The sequence below is a fragment of the Anastrepha ludens genome, chromosome 6, assembly GCF_028408465.1.
Source record: "Anastrepha ludens isolate Willacy chromosome 6, idAnaLude1.1, whole genome shotgun sequence".
In the NCBI taxonomy this organism is placed as follows: domain Eukaryota; kingdom Metazoa; phylum Arthropoda; class Insecta; order Diptera; family Tephritidae; genus Anastrepha; species Anastrepha ludens.
In genome coordinates, this window is record NC_071502.1 from 36,651,822 (window position 1) to 36,672,599 (window position 20,778).

The following is a 20,778-nucleotide window of genomic DNA, read 5'->3' on the forward strand; positions in this document are numbered from 1 at the left end:
TCGCGCTTTGATGCGGATTGTTGCGAGACGCTCGTCCACCGGAGTGATCGACAGTACTTGGCGACGAAGTCTCTCTCCCACAACAAATCCGACTCCGAATTTGCGCTCCTTTACATGGCAGCTGTAGTAGACGTCGCAAGGTCCTATGTTTTTCTTACCTTGCCCCGTCCATCGCATCTCTTGGATGGCAGTGATGTCAGCCTTTACTCTCACGAGGACATCAACCAGCCGGGCAGAGGCACCTTCCCCATTAAGGGACCGGACATTCCAGGTGCATGCCCCCAAATCGTATTCCTTATTTCGTTTGCAGGGGTCGTCATCAGTGTTGGAAGTTCTCATCCGAGGCTTTGTTGCTGTTTTCATTGGGGGGCTTTTTAAGTGGCGGGTCCCAAACCCAACGCACAACCAGCTATGCTGGGATGCTTCGCCTTCTCACGTTAGCTCACTCCCGGACGGGTGTTCGGAAGCTAAACAGAGGATACGTGGGCTAATCCCGGACGTTGTGAGCTGCTTGGACCATATGTAGAAGAATCGTCCTGGCCACTCCCAAGTGAATGGCGATCAGTAACTTTCCCCACTTGCGTGGACTTCTACACATGGAACCATCCTCCAGAAACCATCCTCCTAATTTCTAGATATGGCAAATATCATACCTTCTGCCGAGTTCCGTCTCGTCATCAAGGCGAATTCATGTTTTTGTTCTGATATCTCATTCGCTCAATATTGTTGCCAGTCAATTCGGGAACATTCGCGTTTTTGTAACAAAATTATGTTAAACATAACACGGCTAATCGAAAAGTTTTAATTTATTCGTTCCCGGTATTTTATTATAATGAGCAGTCATTGGCTCCTCAACTATCTTTTCTTTGGCAGTGAAGTTTTCTTGGCTTTCCTGCTTGTTTTTCAAGTCTTTGATTTAATTTGTCTAAACAAAATAAACAAATAGTTTTAAAGGAGGACTCTTCGGTATATGGTTTGATTGGTCACTTCTAATCATCCAATGGTAAGCATAAAAATCCAAAACCAAAAATGTATAAAAAGGTGATTAGCGGGACTAAAAACCTTTCGGGCTATTAAGTTCAATTAAGTAAGCCTAGAACGAGCTCACCCAGATCAGGTAACACTTCCTCAATTCTCGGTTTCACACACTTCCGATGCTAAAGAGAAGTAAGAAAACACAGGGTAATTTACTTTTGCTTTATTAATATGAATTTATCAGACAAATATGTCGTAAAATGTTTAAATTGCATTCATCTCCCAACAAGTTTTAATTTCGTTCACGAAGTTATCTGATGGCCATTTTTTAATAAACGTACCAACTGGTTGCGTTTATGTTATAAATTTTGTTGGTCTGAAATAAGTTCCATTCTCATAGTCTCCATCGAGAAGTGGAAGAAGGCTACCAAATTTGTGATATATATATGTACAGGGTCAACTGTATTTTGAACGTGAAAAATGGTTAAGTGGCTTGGATGGGTTATGGTGGTAATTTTAGTTTGAGCACTTCTTTTTGACACTTCAAACCGTGACAATATGAATACTTTTTATATTCGACCAATCACAACACTCGGTGCTTATAAAGACCATAATCATTTAGCTTGTTGTAATTAAATACTTTTAACTCTAAATCGGTCCTCCGAAGTGACATGCCGGTTTTGACTGGAATATCTCAATTTATACCTTTCCCTGATCATAGTTTCAGTGGTTATTGAACAGTAGGCCTAATTAGTCAAGCCAGCAGAGAAGTGGTGAATCGAAAAGGCTATGTAACAAAAAGTAATAAACAAGTGAACAAAGTTAATGTGTTTGTATATCGTATTATTCCACAAATAGCTACATATATTAAACCGTAATATCAAAATTGATTGAGGGAGGTTGCCATTTAAACTCCGCCGAAAATCATGTATTACGTATTTTAAAGTTGGGAATGGGCTTTCTATGCTAACTTGAATAGCAGGAGCTGCAAAAACTATTTCATATAAATTATACAATACATTGTGCGTGTATTTCTTAGCTTCAAAAAACTCGGCTAGGTTTATTTTTAAATCGCAGTTTTCGCTAAAATTCTCTGTTACTGAAAATGGTTCGTTTGCGTTTGCCTGACTTGATTCCGACTGATATATCTGGTTCAAGTCTTCGCCAAACAAGTCGTCTTTCAAAGAATACCTTATGCCTTCTAATCGAGGGGCTTTTCTAATTGCTTTACAAATAACACTTCACAAAATTTGCACGCGAGTTGTCTCTCTTCAACTCGAAAGCATTTTTCAATTTTATCTATAAAGTTTGCGGTAGATAAGGTCTTTAGTGTTATTTTTAAAACCAACTATGCCAGCCACTTTCTTGTCGTTACTCAAACAGTTCTGCCAAAAACTTAAGGTTAAAATATCTCACTTTAGCAAACCATTGCGAGGTGATTTCACCAAATATGGAAAATAAAAAACTTCCGAAAAACTAAAAATACACCAACAGTAGCTGCACAGCCCCAACAAGAGGCAGTGGCCAATTCTGGCGTTTCTCCTACCGTCAAATCTGCTACCTTTACAGAAATACTAGGGGGCTCATCTGGATATTTTAAGGGGTCTAATTCCCATAAAAAGCCGATCGAAAATGTTACCGAGATCAAGCAGAAATTTATGGAAATGATGGAAATAACTACCGCCGTCGAACCACTGTCCGCCGACGTAATTCAGCAGCGAGACTGCTACCTGAATTACGTGTTTACTGCCTACGGCGACTAGGAAATACCGACACTAAAACCCACGCTGACGCTCAGATCGCATAGAAAGAGTAGCAGAGATTTTCTGTGCGACGAACGGTCTTAGCTCCTTTTCTAAATAATGCCAAACCGTCAACAAGGAGGGATAAAGGGACGTAGGTTATGCGGACGAAGAAGCCGTATTGATGGAAAGCAAGTGAAGGAGGAAGATGGCTGCTCGTGGCCTCAAACAATACAAATAATACTCTTCAAGTGAATCTTCACCACATAAAAGCAACATCTGATGTCAGGTGCAACTTGCAAATCCCATCTTCAACTGTCAGCTGAGATATCACTTTGAACTGACGATTTAAATACAACAGCCGGCTCTGTTGCGCAACAATCAACTTACCGAAGCGCATTGCAGTACTTGTGATATAGATAGGCTCCATCCATGAATATTGCAGTTAAGCTTTTGCGCTTTTAATAGAGAGAGGATCTTGTTGCATTCATATGGTCCACAAGCCGCTCATATTCGCATTACGCCAAAAAGTAGAAAAGATCTCTGATCGTCGTTCACGCCAGACGTCACCTGCTTTTACGTCAAGATAATGAGCAGTCGCTCAACCGTAAACGTTTTAGTCTTCTTTTTTCTGACGCTTCACTTGCTCATCTCGACTAAATTTGTTGCGACAAACTCACAACATGTAGCACGGCAGTACTAAAAAGCGACTGATGAGCGAAAGGGCTGGCCCGCCATTCAACGCAGTAGTGTGCAATTTGCCCGATGCTGTTTTAAAGAAACTCAATGTCGCACTTCTTCTCCATTCGTCTAAAGAGATTGACTATTCTATCGCTTCGAGTATATTCGTCTTGACATTGTCGCTCGATTCACAGGACTCTAAAACCAGCTATCTTTTCTCTCAACTAGACGACGTATCTTTTTGTTAGATTATTGTGTTTGCGCCTCCTTAGACGTGGCCGTAAAATGCACCCGAGCGGAAATTGTTTACATTGTCACCGTAAGATTACTGACCGAATGAATTCGTACAACAATCACAGCAAGTAATGCGAGACGTGCGTTCTCTCTAATTTTTAAGACTTTAAGTTTAAGAAACTCCAAAGGAGTACCCCCTTGGCAACCACAAATCAAAATGTCAAAATTTTCGTCAACTGGAAACTACGGTTCGCTCCGTCAAACTTCGACTTTCAATACAATTAGGCGAAAACTGATTACTCGCTAACGCTTGGCGAAAAGAAGAGGCCTATTATTGAATTTTGAATTAGTGCACAACATACAGCGTTACCGGGAGAGCCATGCTAGATACTTAAGGACATTATTACACAGCTAATTTCTGATTCATTTTTTACATGGTATCCAAAACTTAACCGTTTTCGAGATATTCAATTTTAAAGTTTATTAAAAAACAAAAACGTTCACTTTTTTATAACTGATAGTTCTTGGGTCCGATTTTTTTTGTTTTTAGTTGGAGGGTATGTAAATTAATAAAAATCATCAGTAAAAATTTAACCAAACCCAGACAGTTAGAAATGGCTACTTGAAAACATTTTTAATTTACGATTTTGTGTCTTTTAATTTACGAAGTGTTTAATAAAAAAATCTCTGTAAATTATTTTACAAATTAGTATGTATTTTTAGCCACGTCAAGCATCTTTTATTTTAGGGCATGCACATTATCGATCGGAGCCACCTCATTGTATACGTAGGCGCTTCATTTGACCCAATCCATCGGCGTTAGGACGCGGCTTCTCGCCGGCCATGGGCCACCTTTTCCAATCCATTTGTTGGAATAATTATAGTCGCCCTATTCTCGAATATCTCGCGTATAGTGACCTGGGCTGCCAATACATGCTTTGCCCTACAGCGAGATTCACTTTCAAATTGGTTATAGCAAGCAGGATATTTTCTGTTGTTGGTATATCTGTAATTCGTTAAATTTTCTAGTATTCTTTTGCAAGTGGAAAGAAGACATGAATGATGGATGGTATTAGCTAATTTTAATATCGTGCACAACTATTTTCAAATATATTTGGTACACAAATATTGGATCACTCATATATTTTATGTTTTCAGATATTAATGTGATACAGAAATTGTGCATTTAAGAAATTCTTATATTGGGTGTTCACAAGGTGGTAGACCAACAACAATACTTTTTACGTTTGATTGTCAAAGCAAAGTATTGGGAAAGTAGGAAAGTTGTGTCATTCTGGGCTGACAGCCATATGGAGACATCGAAAGAAAATAACTAAACAGCTGATTTACCAACACCACCTTTAATAAATTCGCCTTGGGTGTTCACATAAGACCATTGTACAAAAATACAAGTAAAATCACTCTTGTTCTTCTTATTTTTTTTGGCAGGCACCCTTGGTGTGAGTTTGACAGGCAGTCAAGTTAAAAACGATAGAATGACTTGGAAAATTTACAATAACAAATATTTGTAATACACTTCTTAGCTATAATAATGCTATTTATAAAGCAATATCTGAATTTTTACGTAATTTTTTAGACTTTTTGACTCGATTTTCTATGAAATTTAATAAATTTTAATCCAACCATGTTACATAAAAGAGTATTTTGGAATCCAGTGGTCTCAGCTGTGGGCATTTTTTGACAACCAGCTGAAAGTGTTTTTACTAATGGATCTGTAAAACTTACGAGACCGACGGATGTTTAGATGAGACAATTTTTTGTTGAACAACCTTTCGTGTAAAAAGCCATTCCATCAGGTGAAATTAAATTGAAACACAGCATAATAACACTTGGCATAACCTCCGAGTGCATTTCTGTCATTAAAAAGCCCTCATAAAAAATATCTGCCGTTCCGAGTCGGCTTAAAACTGTACGCCCCTCCATTTGTGAAACAACAACAAGACGCACACCACAAATAGGAAGAGGAGCTCGGCCAAATAACCAAAAAAGTGTGTACCGACTATATATATATCTATATAAACAAACTCGGAGTTATTTGAAGAAAAAGTTCAATGGCTCAAAGCTGAATAGAGTTAAGTAATTTTCTCTCTCTCAAGCTAAAAGATTCATACTCAGGTTTTTTTATAAATTAAAAGTTCGAATCAAAGTTTCAAATATATGATTATAATATGTGGAACATTCTAAAAGTGCTGCAACGTTTTCGAAAAAAACTTGTTTATATTTGCCTCTGAGAGCTGATTTTGGCGGCGGGGGCGGCATGTACATTTTAATGTTGACAGCAAAGTTTGGCCAAGAAGCTCACTAAGAGATTTGATTTTGTCAATACGATATGTAATATACGTATTACTGAACGTATTATAGCTCGGCTCCACGCTCATGCATGCATGTCCAGCAGCTTATGTGTGCGTATCGAGTGACACACGTACTTGCTTAATGTCACACATACTTGCTGTCGGCTTTGTATGATGAAAATAAAGAAGTTTAGATCTTTTCGCTTTGCATGACCGTGTCGTAGTCTGCATGACATGCAGTATGGTCTCAGTTTGTGCTGACATTCGAGATGAATAGGTGTGGAGAAGAAATTCAAGTAAAACTGCTGCAGTTACAAGCAACAACAAATCCTCTTCCGAAGACGATATATTTACGTGCGTACGCTACGTTCGAAATTCAATTCGAATCGCGCATGATATTTTTTGCATGAACGTTTGCGGGCAAGCGTCATGCACCTGGCACGCACATATATAAGCTGCTGGACATGCATGCATGAGCGTGGGCTGGAGCAATTAGTGACCGAGCGAATTACACATTTCCGATAACTATCGGCTTAGTTCTCAACGATAACTATCACTCATTCCGTAGTATTGTAAATTCAGCCAGCTTCTTATTAAAATGCATCAAATCTGTTTAAGCAGTTGTGGTTTTAAATCAGAAAACACAAAGTCTCGTGTTCTTAATCGAAAAATCAGTCATCTATTGACATGCAAAAAAAGATTTATTTTGAAAGAGTGATATTATTAAGTTGGTGACAAAAAGACTGATGAAATAACTTGGGACGTGATGCCCTTGAAATTTGAAATTATTAACTTTGTTATTGCTTTCAGAAGGGTACTCGGACACTTATGTACATCTTCTTAAAGCCAGTTATTGTGCAATGAAGGCGTTGGAGTTGCCAAAAAGTGAAGTTACGTGATAATTTATCGCATGTTTGAAGTAAATAAAATATTGACTACACAACTTCATTTTGTTTCTAATCATGTTTAGTTCGTACAAAAATATAAGTAATCTATTCTCCGAAATCCCTTTGTTTACCGTGTTAAATCAAATAAAGAAAAATTTCTTCTCAGACTAAACGTATCTGGCAAACTTTTTGCAAAAATATAAACCGAAGACCTCATTTGGATTGAATCATACAATCCGTATATTTGTAAAAATTTTTGTAAACATCTCCACTAAGTTCTATTGCATAAACATGTCAAGCAAGTCAGTATCATATACCTGTGATAGGACAGAAAATACAGGATCGTCCAGTCAAAGTAATATTTTGAATGTAAAATCTTCGTTCAAAGAACCTGGGTCCAAAAACATACTTCAACATCTGTTAACAACCTTCAGCATGCCGTTTTGCGATGAAGTAAATAAAACTGCAGCCGCCGCACTATCAGCGGAGGGAGAAGAGACATCGGACGATGATAGTGCGAATGACACTAAGGCGCATCCGATTAGTCTTGGATGCCCTTACTGGGCGCAACGACGACGCACTATTTCTGAACAAAGTGATGATATTTGCTTCTTAGATGATGATGGAAGTACTTATCAAACTTCCGATTCGTCCCCTGCGTACTATGATGATGATGAGGATGATGATGATGATGATGAAGATAGTAGTGATACAGAAGATGACGACTGCACCAGCGAAAACAATTTTGATTTAGAAAAATATCACTCAAATGAAAGTTTGGATGAGAAAATTTCAACCAGCATCGAACCTACAACTCATGGAAAAATCAAAAAGGTGAGAATATTTTAAAAGACAAGTTTTCAATTTAGGTTTCTTAACATATTTTTCCCAAGCAACCTGCCGAATCCCTAAATCCAAATCCTCCTTTTACTGTATTGATACACATATTTTCCTTTAAAGAACAAAAATGGTGAAAGGGGAGAGCTAGAAGTAATTTCCTACATTATTCAATCAGTTTTTATGTTCACTCCTAGATAACTACTTTAGTTTAAATTAATTATTACTTATTTTTTTATTTCAATCTACAGATAAATATTACAAACTACATAAAACATGTTCTTGAGTATATAGTTAAAGATTGCATATAATTGTTGCCTATGATTATATAAACTCGACTAAAGTCTAGGTTAGGATAACTGTTGCAGAATCAAATGCATTTCACTATGGGTTCATTGAAGACATAGTTAGTTCCATGCCGTTGATATACAAATCATGGTGCTTAGTTTGAAGTTGAATTAAACTCAATAGTGCACGACAATTTATATTTGAATTTAAAAGGATATACACGAAGATTATATTCAAGGCTTTGCATTTCCATTTATTTGCGTGCCTATACAACTATGGAGACCTTTGGGCAGGCACAGCTTATACAACGCATATTTAGTAAACATTTTTTGGATTATATCGATTCTATTTATATGGTAATGGTAGAATGGGTTCCATATTAATGAGCAACTAGATTAGTCAGCTTCGAACTGAGGAGACGTAGAGTGCTTTGAAGATCAAAGGTTGAGAAAAGTCTTCCTATCACGAGGTGAAAATCTAATGTAGAAGATTCAATATATGCATTTCGAGAAATTAATCTCATTTTATTAAATATAATCGCTGTTGAGCAGTCAAAAACTGAAATATAGACGAAAAATAAGAGATAATAGACCAAAAGCACGAGCAACATATTTATAACATATTATTTGCTGTGGAACAAATGAAAGTTAATATTTTTCATTTAACCAACGCTTTATTTCTTTTTATAAAACAATATATTTTAATATATTGGAAATTTTTTCTGTTGTGTCTGGATATCTGTGGATAAAGAAGATAAATAACTCTTATCGCCACGCCCTTTCCTCTTGGCGGTCCATCACATAATCAGTGGGTAAAATATTAAACATTAGCTAATACCAAAAATAACTTTAGCGTGAACATTATTTCGAATATTGTAAAACGGTGCAGTAACTGTACTATGCGAACACAAGTCTATTTACGTGCGTCTCAGCCATCTTGAATGTATGCATATTTTACCTATTCATGAGAAGCAATATACATATACATAAAAGTACTTTTACTTTATTTATTGTTTGAAAACATACAAAATAAAAGGGCGTACAGTTGTGCATGCATACGTTAAAGGTCAAATATTAGTAAAAACTAAACAGCTCCGCAAGTACATTTAAAACTGGTTCCAAGCCATTTGCTCATTTAATATACCACTATATTGTTTTGATCTTAATGAAAAATGCAATAGCACAGCACGCAGAGAGTCAAAGAAAAACCCAGGGTGGGAAAAATTATAAGGAGTGACTAACATCAGGCCAGTAACCGTCTCAGCGATTTTAAAGGAATCAGCTAATGTGCTAACATAACTGAACATGTGACTGTACTTTGTTTACGGTAAAACTAAGTTTGTGTTGGTGATATAAAAAATCGAGGCAGTCACTACGTTGCTGTTTGAAGGACGAATATTTGAGCGACCGTAAGAATACGTGTTGTTGCGGATGGCCCAACCTTGTAATCTATCAACCTTGCAAAGTCAATGCTCGCACCCCCATTTTGTTTTCGTACGCATTCATTTTCCAAAATGATTGCTGGCCTTTGCTTATTCATAATGCAGAATATACACGCTCTGTTGGAACGTGTACGTACATACTAAAAAGCCATCCAATTCATTGTACAACTATTGGAGCGTGTGTACCCTATATAAGAAATTATTTTACAGCCAGGTATAGGCAAGCAAAAATTTCAGTTGTATTATGAAAACATTTTTGAACAGATACAATTCAGCAGTCGGTATTGCTGCCATAGATGCTGCGGTACCTGCGTTTATTATTTTGCTTTTGTGTTGATTTCAATAACAAAATGTACATGAAAACACAGCCGTAAGCAATATTGTTCGAAAACTAAGCAATACTTACCAGTGAAGTTGCCAAAACCTCTGTTATCATTCAAAAGTCATTTGCTCACGTTATGCTTCTTTTGTATATTAAATTTATATATTAGTTTTAGGGAATAAGAAATCCATTATTTTCTCGGTAGATGGCTGTAGTGGTCGATATCTCGTAAAGTATCGTTCAAAAAATTTAAAGTTTTGCTCGTTGTCCAGGTGACATTTCACACTGCTGTTTTCTGTTTGTTCCATTCAGTTGTGAGTTAGAGGGTGACAAGATTAAGAATAGAAGTCAACAAAAAGAAAATTACGTGCAATTTTTGAAGTGAAAACTTCTTTAGAATCGTTGGGAGTGATTTGAGACTCGAAGAAACGAAAAAGCTACACTCTTGACTACGAAGAGTTATATATTGATATACGTATATGTGTGCGGCTGCGTACTGCTGAGCCACGCTAGTATAGTGAGTATTGTGGTATGTATACTACACTGCCTATTACTTGCTTTGGTGTTTAGTTCAAGCGTCATACGTATGTATGCTAGTACGTATGTGTGCGCGCCTGCGTATTACGGAGTCACGGTGAGGGAAAAGGCATTATGTATACCTATACTACACTACCTAATACTTGCTTAGACCAAGCGTCCTACGAATGTTTGTGTGTATGTTAGTACGTCTGTACTGTATTGCGTCCGTATTTTTATATTCGTAAATATTTTCATTTTTAAATATTTACCGCAATTATGCCGAAAAATAATGCAGAAAAGTGTCGTGAATATCGACAGAAAAAAAAAACAAAAAGAAAATAAAACTAAAACAGTTTTAATTGTGACAATTTATATTTCACCGAATCAATCAATAAATAGCATCACGGAATTCATTCACGAAAATTTAATAAAGTTTACACCAGAAGTATCGCGGATACTTAGAAAAGATTACGATAAAGTTCCAATGATTTTAAGTGGCGATTTTAACATAAATTTTGCATTGGACACAGCGGTTCCTTTAATTGACTTTCTCAATACAACATTCAATTTAAAAATGTGTAAAAATCGCACTGAATCGACAACACGATCAAAAACAACAATTGACGCGGTATTTCCAAGATATGTTGACAACATCGAAACCAAAGCATTTGATTTGTATCATATTTAAGCTATCATAAGCCACTCGTATCATTTGTTGAAATTGAAAACATTGCGGATGAATAATAATAAAATGAAGAAAATAAAATATGAACTTTATAGCAATATTATAATGAACCTATAATTATCCCGCTCCTAATGCTGCTTTTGTCTCAATCTCTCTCAGTTTGTTTTAAGGAAGGTTTCACTTCTATCGCGACTAACTGTTAGACTGGTATTTTTTTCTTCTTCGATTCCGTTCAGGCAGTTTTGATGGTAAAAAAAATATCGTTAAAATCACAGAAATAATCAAAGTAGTTAGTTCCATGCCGTTGATATACAAATCATGGTGCCTAGTTTGAAGTTGAATTAAACTCAATAGTGCACGACAATTTATATTTGAATTTAAAAGGATATACACGAAGATTATATTCAAGGCTTTGCATTTCCATTTATTTGCGTGCCTATACAACTATGGAGACCTTTGGGCAGGCACAGCTTATACAACGCATATTTAGTAAACATTTTTTGGATTATATCGATTCTATTTATATGGTAATGGTAGAATGGGTTCCATATTAATGAGCAACTAGATTAGTCAGCTTCGAACTGAGGAGACGTAGAGTGCTTTGAAGATCAAAGGTTGAGAAAAGTCTTCCTATCACGAGGTGAAAATCTAATGTAGAAGATTCAATATATGCATTTCGAGAAATTAATCTCATTTTATTAAATATAATCGCTGTTGAGCAGTCAAAAACTGAAATATAGACGAAAAATAAGAGATAATAGACCAAAAGCACGAGCAACATATTTATAACATATTATTTGCTGTGGAACAAATGAAAGTTAATATTTTTCATTTAACCAACGCTTTATTTCTTTTTATAAAACAATATATTTTAATATATTGGAAATTTTTTCTGTTGTGTCTGGATATCTGTGGATAAAGAAGATAAATAACTCTTATCGCCACGCCCTTTCCTCTTGGCGGTCCATCACATAATCAGTGGGTAAAATATTAAACATTAGCTAATACCAAAAATAACTTTAGCGTGAACATTATTTCGAATATTGTAAAACGGTGCAGTGACTGTACTATGCGAACACAAGTCTATTTACGTGCGTCTCAGCCATCTTGAATGTATGCATATTTTACCTATTCATGAGAAGCAATATACATATACATAAAAGTACTTTTACTTTATTTATTGTTTGAAAACATACAAAATAAAAGGGCGTACAGTTGTGCATGCATACGTTAAAGGTCAAATATTAGTAAAAACTAAACAGCTCCGCAAGTACATTTAAAACTGGTTCCAAGCCATTTGCTCATTTAATATACCACTATATTGTTTTGATCTTAATGAAAAATGCAATAGCACAGCACGCAGAGAGTCAAAGAAAAACCCAGGGTGGGAAAAATTATAAGGAGTGACTAACATCAGGCCAGTAACCGTCTCAGCGATTTTAAAGGAATCAGCTAATGTGCTAACATAACTGAACATGTGACTGTACTTTGTTTACGGTAAAACTAAGTTTGTGTTGGTGATATAAAAAATCGAGGCAGTCACTACGTTGCTGTTTGAAGGACGAATATTTGAGCGACCGTAAGAATACGTGTTGTTGCGGATGGCCCAACCTTGTAATCTATCAACCTTGCAAAGTCAATGCTCGCACCCCCATTTTGTTTTCGTACGCATTCATTTTCCAAAATGATTGCTGGCCTTTGCTTATTCATAATGCAGAATATACACGCTCTGTTGGAACGTGTACGTACATACTAAAAAGCCATCCAATTCATTGTACAACTATTGGAGCGTGTGTACCCTATATAAGAAATTATTTTACAGCCAGGTATAGGCAAGCAAAAATTTCAGTTGTATTATGAAAACATTTTTGAACAGATACAATTCAGCAGTCGGTATTGCTGCCATAGATGCTGCGGTACCTGCGTTTATTATTTTGCTTTTGTGTTGATTTCAATAACAAAATGTACATGAAAACACAGCCGTAAGCAATATTGTTCGAAAACTAAGCAATACTTACCAGTGAAGTTGCCAAAACCTCTGTTATCATTCAAAAGTCATTTGCTCACGTTATGCTTCTTTTGTATATTAAATTTATATACAGTGACTCACAAAAGTATTTTGCATGAGAAGACAAATAAGTTCACGCTTCAATTCCTGTATATTTTTTAAATTCATTTGTTAATTATTTCATAAATTCTTAAACATAAACCTTATATCTACATAAACAATGTATTAAAACTTTAAAAGAAAAATATGTTCCAATGTAAACGTAAAAAAAGTAAAATAAAATAGAATTCATTGCTCACAAAAGTATTTTGCTTTTGACTAGGTGGTGTACAAATATGCTAATTTCTATTAATTCAATATTTCGTATGATAACCATTATTTTTGGAAACTGCTTCCAAGCGCCTTGGCATAGATTCTATTAACTTGCGACAAAAGTCAAGAGGTATTTTTTCCCATTCTTGGAGTAAAACATCTTTAAGATCACTTTTTGACGAAATTTTGTATTCTCGCACTCTTTCTCCGAGATAGGCCCACAGATTTTCTATGGGGTTGATATCGGGACTTTGGGGAGGTGTTGGCAAATGTTTTGTATTAAAAAGTATCCACATTTTGACATCATGAGCTGTATGCTTGGGGTCGTTGTCGTGTTGAAACAAAAAGTGGTTAGACGACATTCCCATTTTTTCTGCACTGGAATGTAAGTTATCTTTGAGAATAGACAAATAAAGATGTTTATCCATCGTTCCATCTATAAACACCAGCTTTCCGACTCCTTGGGCCGACATACAACCCCACACCATGACGGAACCTCCACCGTGCTTAACAGTGGATTTAACATTTTTTAATCGCAGCTCTTCATTTGGCTTCCGCCATACCATACGACGTCCGTCCGGACCAAAAATGTTGTATTTGCTTTCATCAATAAATATGACGGTTTTCCAAAACTCAAAACTTTTGGTTTTATAGGTGTTGGCGAATAAAAGCCGCTTTGCTTTATTGACTTGTGAAATCAGTGGTTTTTTCCTTGCTGCACGACCGTGAATATTGTTGCTTCTGACGGCTCTGCGCACTGTCTCATCGGATACTTCAATCTGAAAGGTTGCTTTTATTTTGTCATTGATTTTTGGGGCTGATAAATGTGGGTTTTTGCGATTTTCTTTCAATATTTGGCGTTCTTCTCTCTCAGTTAGCAACTTTGGTCGACCAAAACGGGTTAAATTTTCTAAATTACCGCGTTCTTTACACCGTTTTATTACATTTGCTATCGTTTGGCGGCATCGACTAAACATATTGCAAATATATTTCGTAGATTTTCCTTCATTATGGAGATGTAAAATAATTTTTTTTTCAGCTGTAGTTAGTTCTTTACCCTTTGGCATTTCCGATATGCACAGTACCACAATTACAAACGAAATGAACTCAATTACAAATAAAATTGATTATAATACGCACTTGTAGCCACAACTTCAGCGAAAACAGAAAAAGTAACTGAACTGCGTCCAGTAACGGTATCTATAAACAATAAGCAAAATACTTTTGTGAGCACACATTTTCATTGCTACGCACGTTTTTTGTTATATGCACCTAACGGTACAATTTTTGTGCATGATGTGTAGCCCAATTGCTAAGACAGTGCTCAATAATGCATGTAAGTATTAACATTTTTATTTTCGGATACTTAGTACATACAAAATCTTAAATTTGTACATACGCGCTATTATGCAAAATACTTCTGTGAGCCACTGTATTAGTTTTAGGGAATAAGAAATCCATTATTTTCTCGGTAGATGGCTGTAGTGGTCGATATCTCGTAAAGTATCGTTCAAAAAATTTAAAGTTTTGCTCGTTGTCCAGGTGACATTTCACACTGCTGTTTTCTGTTTGTTCCATTCAGTTGTGAGTTAGAGGGTGACAAGATTAAGAATAGAAGTCAACAAAAAGAAAATTACGTGCAATTTTTGAAGTGAAAACTTCTTTAGAATCGTTGGGAGTGATTTGAGACTCGAAGAAACGAAAAAGCTACACTCTTGACTACGAAGAGTTATATATTGATATACGTATATGTGTGCGGCTGCGTACTGCTGAGCCACGCTAGTATAGTGAGTATTGTGGTATGTATACTACACTGCCTATTACTTGCTTTGGTGTTTAGTTCAAGCGTCATACGTATGTATGCTAGTACGTATGTGTGCGCGCCTGCGTATTACGGAGTCACGGTGAGTGAAAAGGCATTATGTATACCTATACTACACTACCTAATACTTGCTTAGACCAAGCGTCCTACGAATGTTTGTGTGTATGTTAGTACGTCTGTACTGTATTGCGTCCGTATTTTTATATTCGTAAATATTTTCATTTTTAAATATTTACCGCAATTATGCCGAAAAATAATGCAGAAAAGTGTCGTGAATATCGACAGAAAAAAAAAACAAAAAGAAAATAAAACTAAAACAGTTTTAATTGTGACAATTTATATTTCACCGAATCAATCAATAAATAGCATCACGGAATTCATTCACGAAAATTTAATAAAGTTTACACCAGAAGTATCGCGGATACTTAGAAAAGATTACGATAAAGTTCCAATGATTTTAAGTGGCGATTTTAACATAAATTTTGCATTGGACACAGCGGTTCCTTTAATTGACTTTCTCAATACAACATTCAATTTAAAAATGTGTAAAAATCGCACTGAATCGACAACACGATCAAAAACAACAATTGACGCGGTATTTCCAAGATATGTTGACAACATCGAAACCAAAGCATTTGATTTGTATCATATTTAAGCTATCATAAGCCACTCGTATCATTTGTTGAAATTGAAAACATTGCGGATGAATAATAATAAAATGAAGAAAATAAAATATGAACTTTATAGCAATATTATAATGAACCTATAATTATCCCGCTCCTAATGCTGCTTTTGTCTCAATCTCTCTCAGTTTGTTTTAAGGAAGGTTTCACTTCTATCGCGACTAACTGTTAGACTGGTATTTTTTTCTTCTTCGATTCCGTTCAGGCAGTTTTGATGGTAAAAAAAATATCGTTAAAATCACAGAAATAATCAAAGTAGATCGGCATTTTAGTAGTCGTAGCATCGCCCAGGAGCTAAAGATCGACCATAAAACAGTTATTTGACTGAAGTTTGAGTGAAGTTGACTTTTAGCTTATTTTTCACAAATCAGAAACATTATTCTAAGAGAAACGAGTGTATGTAAATTTTGTTTCGATTTTTCTTATTTTTATTTATTGTACTTATATATGTACTTGCCATAAATTCTGTGACAAATTTTACAATGCATAAAGTTCCGTTATGTTTTAAACCCACTTCGAAAGCAGAAAATCATGTCCAAGTAAATGAATGTATCAACCAGATCTATGTCAAGACTAATTAGAGATAATCTCCACAAGGAAGCCTTCCGTCGCTCAACAGGTCGTCTTTTGACAGCGCGCTTGAATAAAATTAGGCTCGACAGATGCAAGCAGCTTCGAAGGCACGCGGTCAACGGCCATGAAAATATTATTTTCACAGATGAGAAAATTTTTACCCTTGAAGAAAAAAATCTATACTAAAACTTCTAAAGACGCAAAAATGTTTCCAAGGGTTCAGCGTGGCCACCTTCCAGAATGGTTTGGTGGGGAGTGCCTTGTAAAGGCGTTACATCTCTTAATTTCTGCTAAAACGTGGTCAAGACCGGTGCAAAAGTGTACCAGGAAGATGTCTTAGAAGGCGTGGTGAAGCAGTTATGCAATACTCTCTTCAATGCAGTGCGTTGAATCTTGCAGTAAGATTTCGCTCCACCCCATTAGACAAAAACCACCCAGCAGTGGCTATAAACAATATTTCTGGGGTCATAGCCACAGAAGATTTTCCGTCTGGAAGTCCAGAGCCTAATCGGTTGAAGGCTTCTGTAAAAGCAAATAGTGACAATTTCGAATGAAAATTAAAATTTTTTGTTTAATATTTACCTGATTAAATAAAACTATCTTCATTAGAAAATGTATTATAATTTTAAATATCTATAACGGACTTAACTTGTAACAGAACTTGTGGCAGGACTAAGTATATATAAATAAAAAGTGATTGGAACGGCTGTGTACGTTACACAGTTGTAATAAATAAATAAAATAAATGTGATAAGTTCTTATAACAAAATTTGGTGAAAATAAAAGACAAAGTTTATAAACAAATAACTAAAAAACTATTATTGGCCACTACTCAGTTTGGTGGTAGTTTTAGCAAAATAAAGATTAAATCAACGTTCCAGCTTTTTGTTTTGTTAGCCAAGTCAGATGAGGCTTAACATTATGTGCTTAGTATATTCGTAGTTATTCCCCAATTCAACTATTTCTTAAAGGTTGTACCCCCGATTTTTTATTAACTCATGGTTTCATATTTAAAAGGCTAATGTACTTCTCCGTCCCTCTTCCCATTTTTTATTTACTTTGTAAACGATTATAATTGTGTTTTAATAATGTATCTCTTCATTTTCAGGTTCGCTTTAACTTAGCTCCGGAGATTCATACAATGTATGCTTGGAGTTTCGCCTACCAATCTGCCAGAAAGGGGCATTGGGAAATGTTTGCCCGTGATCGAGATCGTTTTCGCAAGCGAATTGAGAACACTTCCAAATACTTAAACCCAATCCTAACACCTGAACATCGTAATATGATCTATAATACTAGGTTTAGCAATGAAATATAATATAGTTAAGCATATATTTTAAGTACAGTTACATTTTAAGTATACATTTTTTAATTTTAACTGCAAATAAAAAAAGATAGTACCTAATCACGAATGGTAATTATTTTCTATAAAATATCTATTGGATCTAGTCCCGGCACCTTACTTCACTCTGACTCACTCGATCCCAGAGCAGAATAAATTGTGGGGCTTAAATGCAGAATGCCTACATTTTCCAGACTAAGAAGGTCCTTATGGCCATCATAATTGAATGGTTTTTTTGATGCCACTGTTTGTGTAATAAAAATTCTTTTAACCTTTGGTAGACACATTTTATTTTTTAACGTAAACGACACACGGCGTTGTTGAGTTTCACCTCAATTCATAAACTTTTTCCCACGAACAGAGTTAAGGTTTTTATTATATTTACACTTTTTTTGTAAGTATTTAGAAAACATGAATTTAAAATGAATTGCTTAATTTAATTTATTCAAAGATATCAGATAATAAATATATAATACTATTGTAACATTCTTGGATTTCATTCATATAAAGAGAATTTGTATTAGCCTTTGTATAGGCTTCGCGTTGTGAAGAAATACCTATGTCCGAAAACTAATGTGAACTAAAAAAAAAGTATAAGGATAATATGGAAAAATAGCAAATTCATAAAAGTTAGTTAGTGAATTATTAGTAAGTTAGTTGCATTATATGGTTTAAGTAGTAGTATGAACTATATTTTTATATAAATTTAATCAAAATTCAAAAAAATAAATAGTCAAAACCTATCAATATGTGGTGTACACTTTTCTTTGACGCTGACAGTATGTACTAGGGGTGGGACTATTCGAATAAAAATTATTCGAATAATAAAATCTTTTATTCGAGAGGTATTCGTAATTCGAATAATATTTATTCGAATTTTTTATTCGTTTATTCGAATAATGCTATTCGAATACTTCACTATTCGAATAGCTTACTATTCGAATACCTTACTATTCGAATACCTTACTATTCGAATACCCTACTATTCGAATACCTTACTATTCGAATACTTCACTATTCGAATACCTTACTATTCGAATACCTCACTATTCGAATACCTTACTATTCGAATACCTTCCTATTCGAATATTTTTGGTAAATATTTACTTAGATAAGCGGACTACTAATCGGTTTTTGTACAAGTGCATGTACCTATGTATGCAAATTCAAAAACCACGCAAAGGCTTATATTAACACGTTCCCTGCCGCAATACAAAAATGCAAAATTGACCGACAAGTCCAAAAGGGTTTTTTCAATAATTTGTTTTTTGGTAGTCATAGGATAGCTTTAGTAATAATAATAATTAAAAAAAACGGATGTAGGGTATTTCTACTTGAAACACATATGGTACATTAGCGTAGAGGGACATTTTTGCTTCTGCACGTTCATGAAACACATGGAACGTATCAGCGCTTATCAGGCGCACGTTTACTGAACCATATGTGGCTAAGCGTACAGGGAACGTGTTAAATGAAAATACTACCTACTTTTTATTGTGTCGGCGCTTTGTTTTTGTTTCATATTTTGGTAAATATTTACTTAGATTAGCGGACTACTCTTGCTTGAGGGATGAAATTATTTTCTTTTAGGTTTTTTGCTTTTCGCAGTACTATTATATGCACATACATATACCCATATACTCTACCTGCTACTGACTGACCTAAGCCCGATAAACGAGTGCAGACAGTCCTACGACCATATATACGCTTAGGTAACTGGCGATGAGAATTATATATGTATATGGACATTTCAGGCAATAAACTTCATGTGACACTGAAATACCTAATCTATTTCAGACTTCTTTTTAAGAGAAATAAATAATATATATTTTATTATCGAATTAAAAAAAATTGTTTACTTTAAAAGGAAGAGCGTTAGCAAAAGCATACGTACATAAATACTTCAAAAACCATTTACTATGATAATTATTTATCACAAATAGTGTCTTATAACTAAATATACAAAGAAATATCTACCTACTATTGACCACTCAGCAGGGTAGGTACATGTACATATACATATATATGTCATGTATGTATCTGTTGTTGTTGTCATGTATCTGTTGTACACACATTAGCAACAAAAAGTAAGTGATATTTTTATTTAATTTCTTCTATAGCGTAATTTTTTGAAATTACATACATACATACATAGATACATACACACATGCATTTGCGCATCAAACCAATTTCAAAGCAATCTGCATGTGTACATAAATAAGTATATAATTCTATCCTATTATTGGCCTTGAATAACTTCTAAATCTGTAGATTAAGCAAAAGAAGATTTTAAGGCTCCATATTTATCGTTTGAGAGAAAACCATTATTTCGATCCGTTACCGAGAATGTTAAAACCGATGCGGACATAGAAAATGTGAAATCATATTTCTCCATAGAATTTATATGGGAAATTGAAAAGTGCGGTGCGGGTCACCCTAATATTAATATTAAGGCGTCTAAACACAAGAATTGTTACGAGGGAAAACCAAATATTTTTTTAGAAACGCTCTGATGTTTTTATGCACATTTAGTTATGCACATACATATAAGAATGTATACCTGTAGATGTTTTATCAAGAACAATACCAAAGAAATATTATCATATTAGCTAATTGAAACATGAAGCGGTCAAATCAAAAAATCACAATGTTCAAAATTCGAGAAAAACTGATTAGCACCATGAGAAGGGCCAATGTAATTTTTATATTTTTAAAAGCATTTTCTCCCTGATATAAATGAATATATAGTGAGGTATTCGAATAGTAAAGTATTCGAATAGTGAGGTATTCGAATAGTAAGGTATTCGAATAGTGAGGTATTCGAATAGTAAGGTATTCGAATAGTAAACTATTCGAATAGTGAGGTATTCGAATAGTAAGGTATTCGAATAATGAACTATTCGAATTATTTGAAACGAATAGTATTATTCGTTTTATTCGAATATTATTCGAAAATAATCCCACCCCTAGTATGTACGTATATATATTTAGTTAGTTTTGTCAAACGTGAATTTATATATTGTATATTTTTAATTTCATTTCTATAAGGAGTTATTCTTTTTTAGAGCAAAAATGGCAATGTGGTCTAGAAGTCTGCCCCTAAAAGGAGGCGAGT

The 20,778-nt window shown here is 35.0% G+C and overlaps 1 protein-coding gene across 1 annotated transcript; it reads left to right on the plus strand.

Moving 5' to 3' along the window:
- The first annotated feature begins 6,497 nt into the window (after positions 1-6,497).
- On the plus strand, positions 6,498-18,410 carry LOC128866294 (protein phosphatase 1 regulatory subunit 15A). Its single transcript, XM_054106900.1, has 2 exons — positions 6,498-7,665; positions 17,430-18,410. The coding sequence occupies exons 1-2, from the start codon at positions 7,123-7,125 to the stop codon at positions 17,637-17,639; spliced, it is 753 nt and encodes a 250-aa protein (XP_053962875.1). The 5' UTR covers positions 6,498-7,122; the 3' UTR covers positions 17,640-18,410.
- The last annotated feature ends 2,368 nt before the right edge of the window (positions 18,411-20,778 follow it).

Bases quoted from the DNA above. Each gene is read 5' to 3' on its own strand.
- LOC128866294 (XM_054106900.1), top strand. From the start codon at position 7,123: ATGTCAAGCAAGTCAGTATCATATACCTGTGATAGGACAGAAAATACA. The intron at 7,666-17,429 runs GTGAGAATATTT...CTTCATTTTCAG, and splicing joins CTCATGGAAAAATCAAAAAG to GTTCGCTTTAACTTAGCTCC.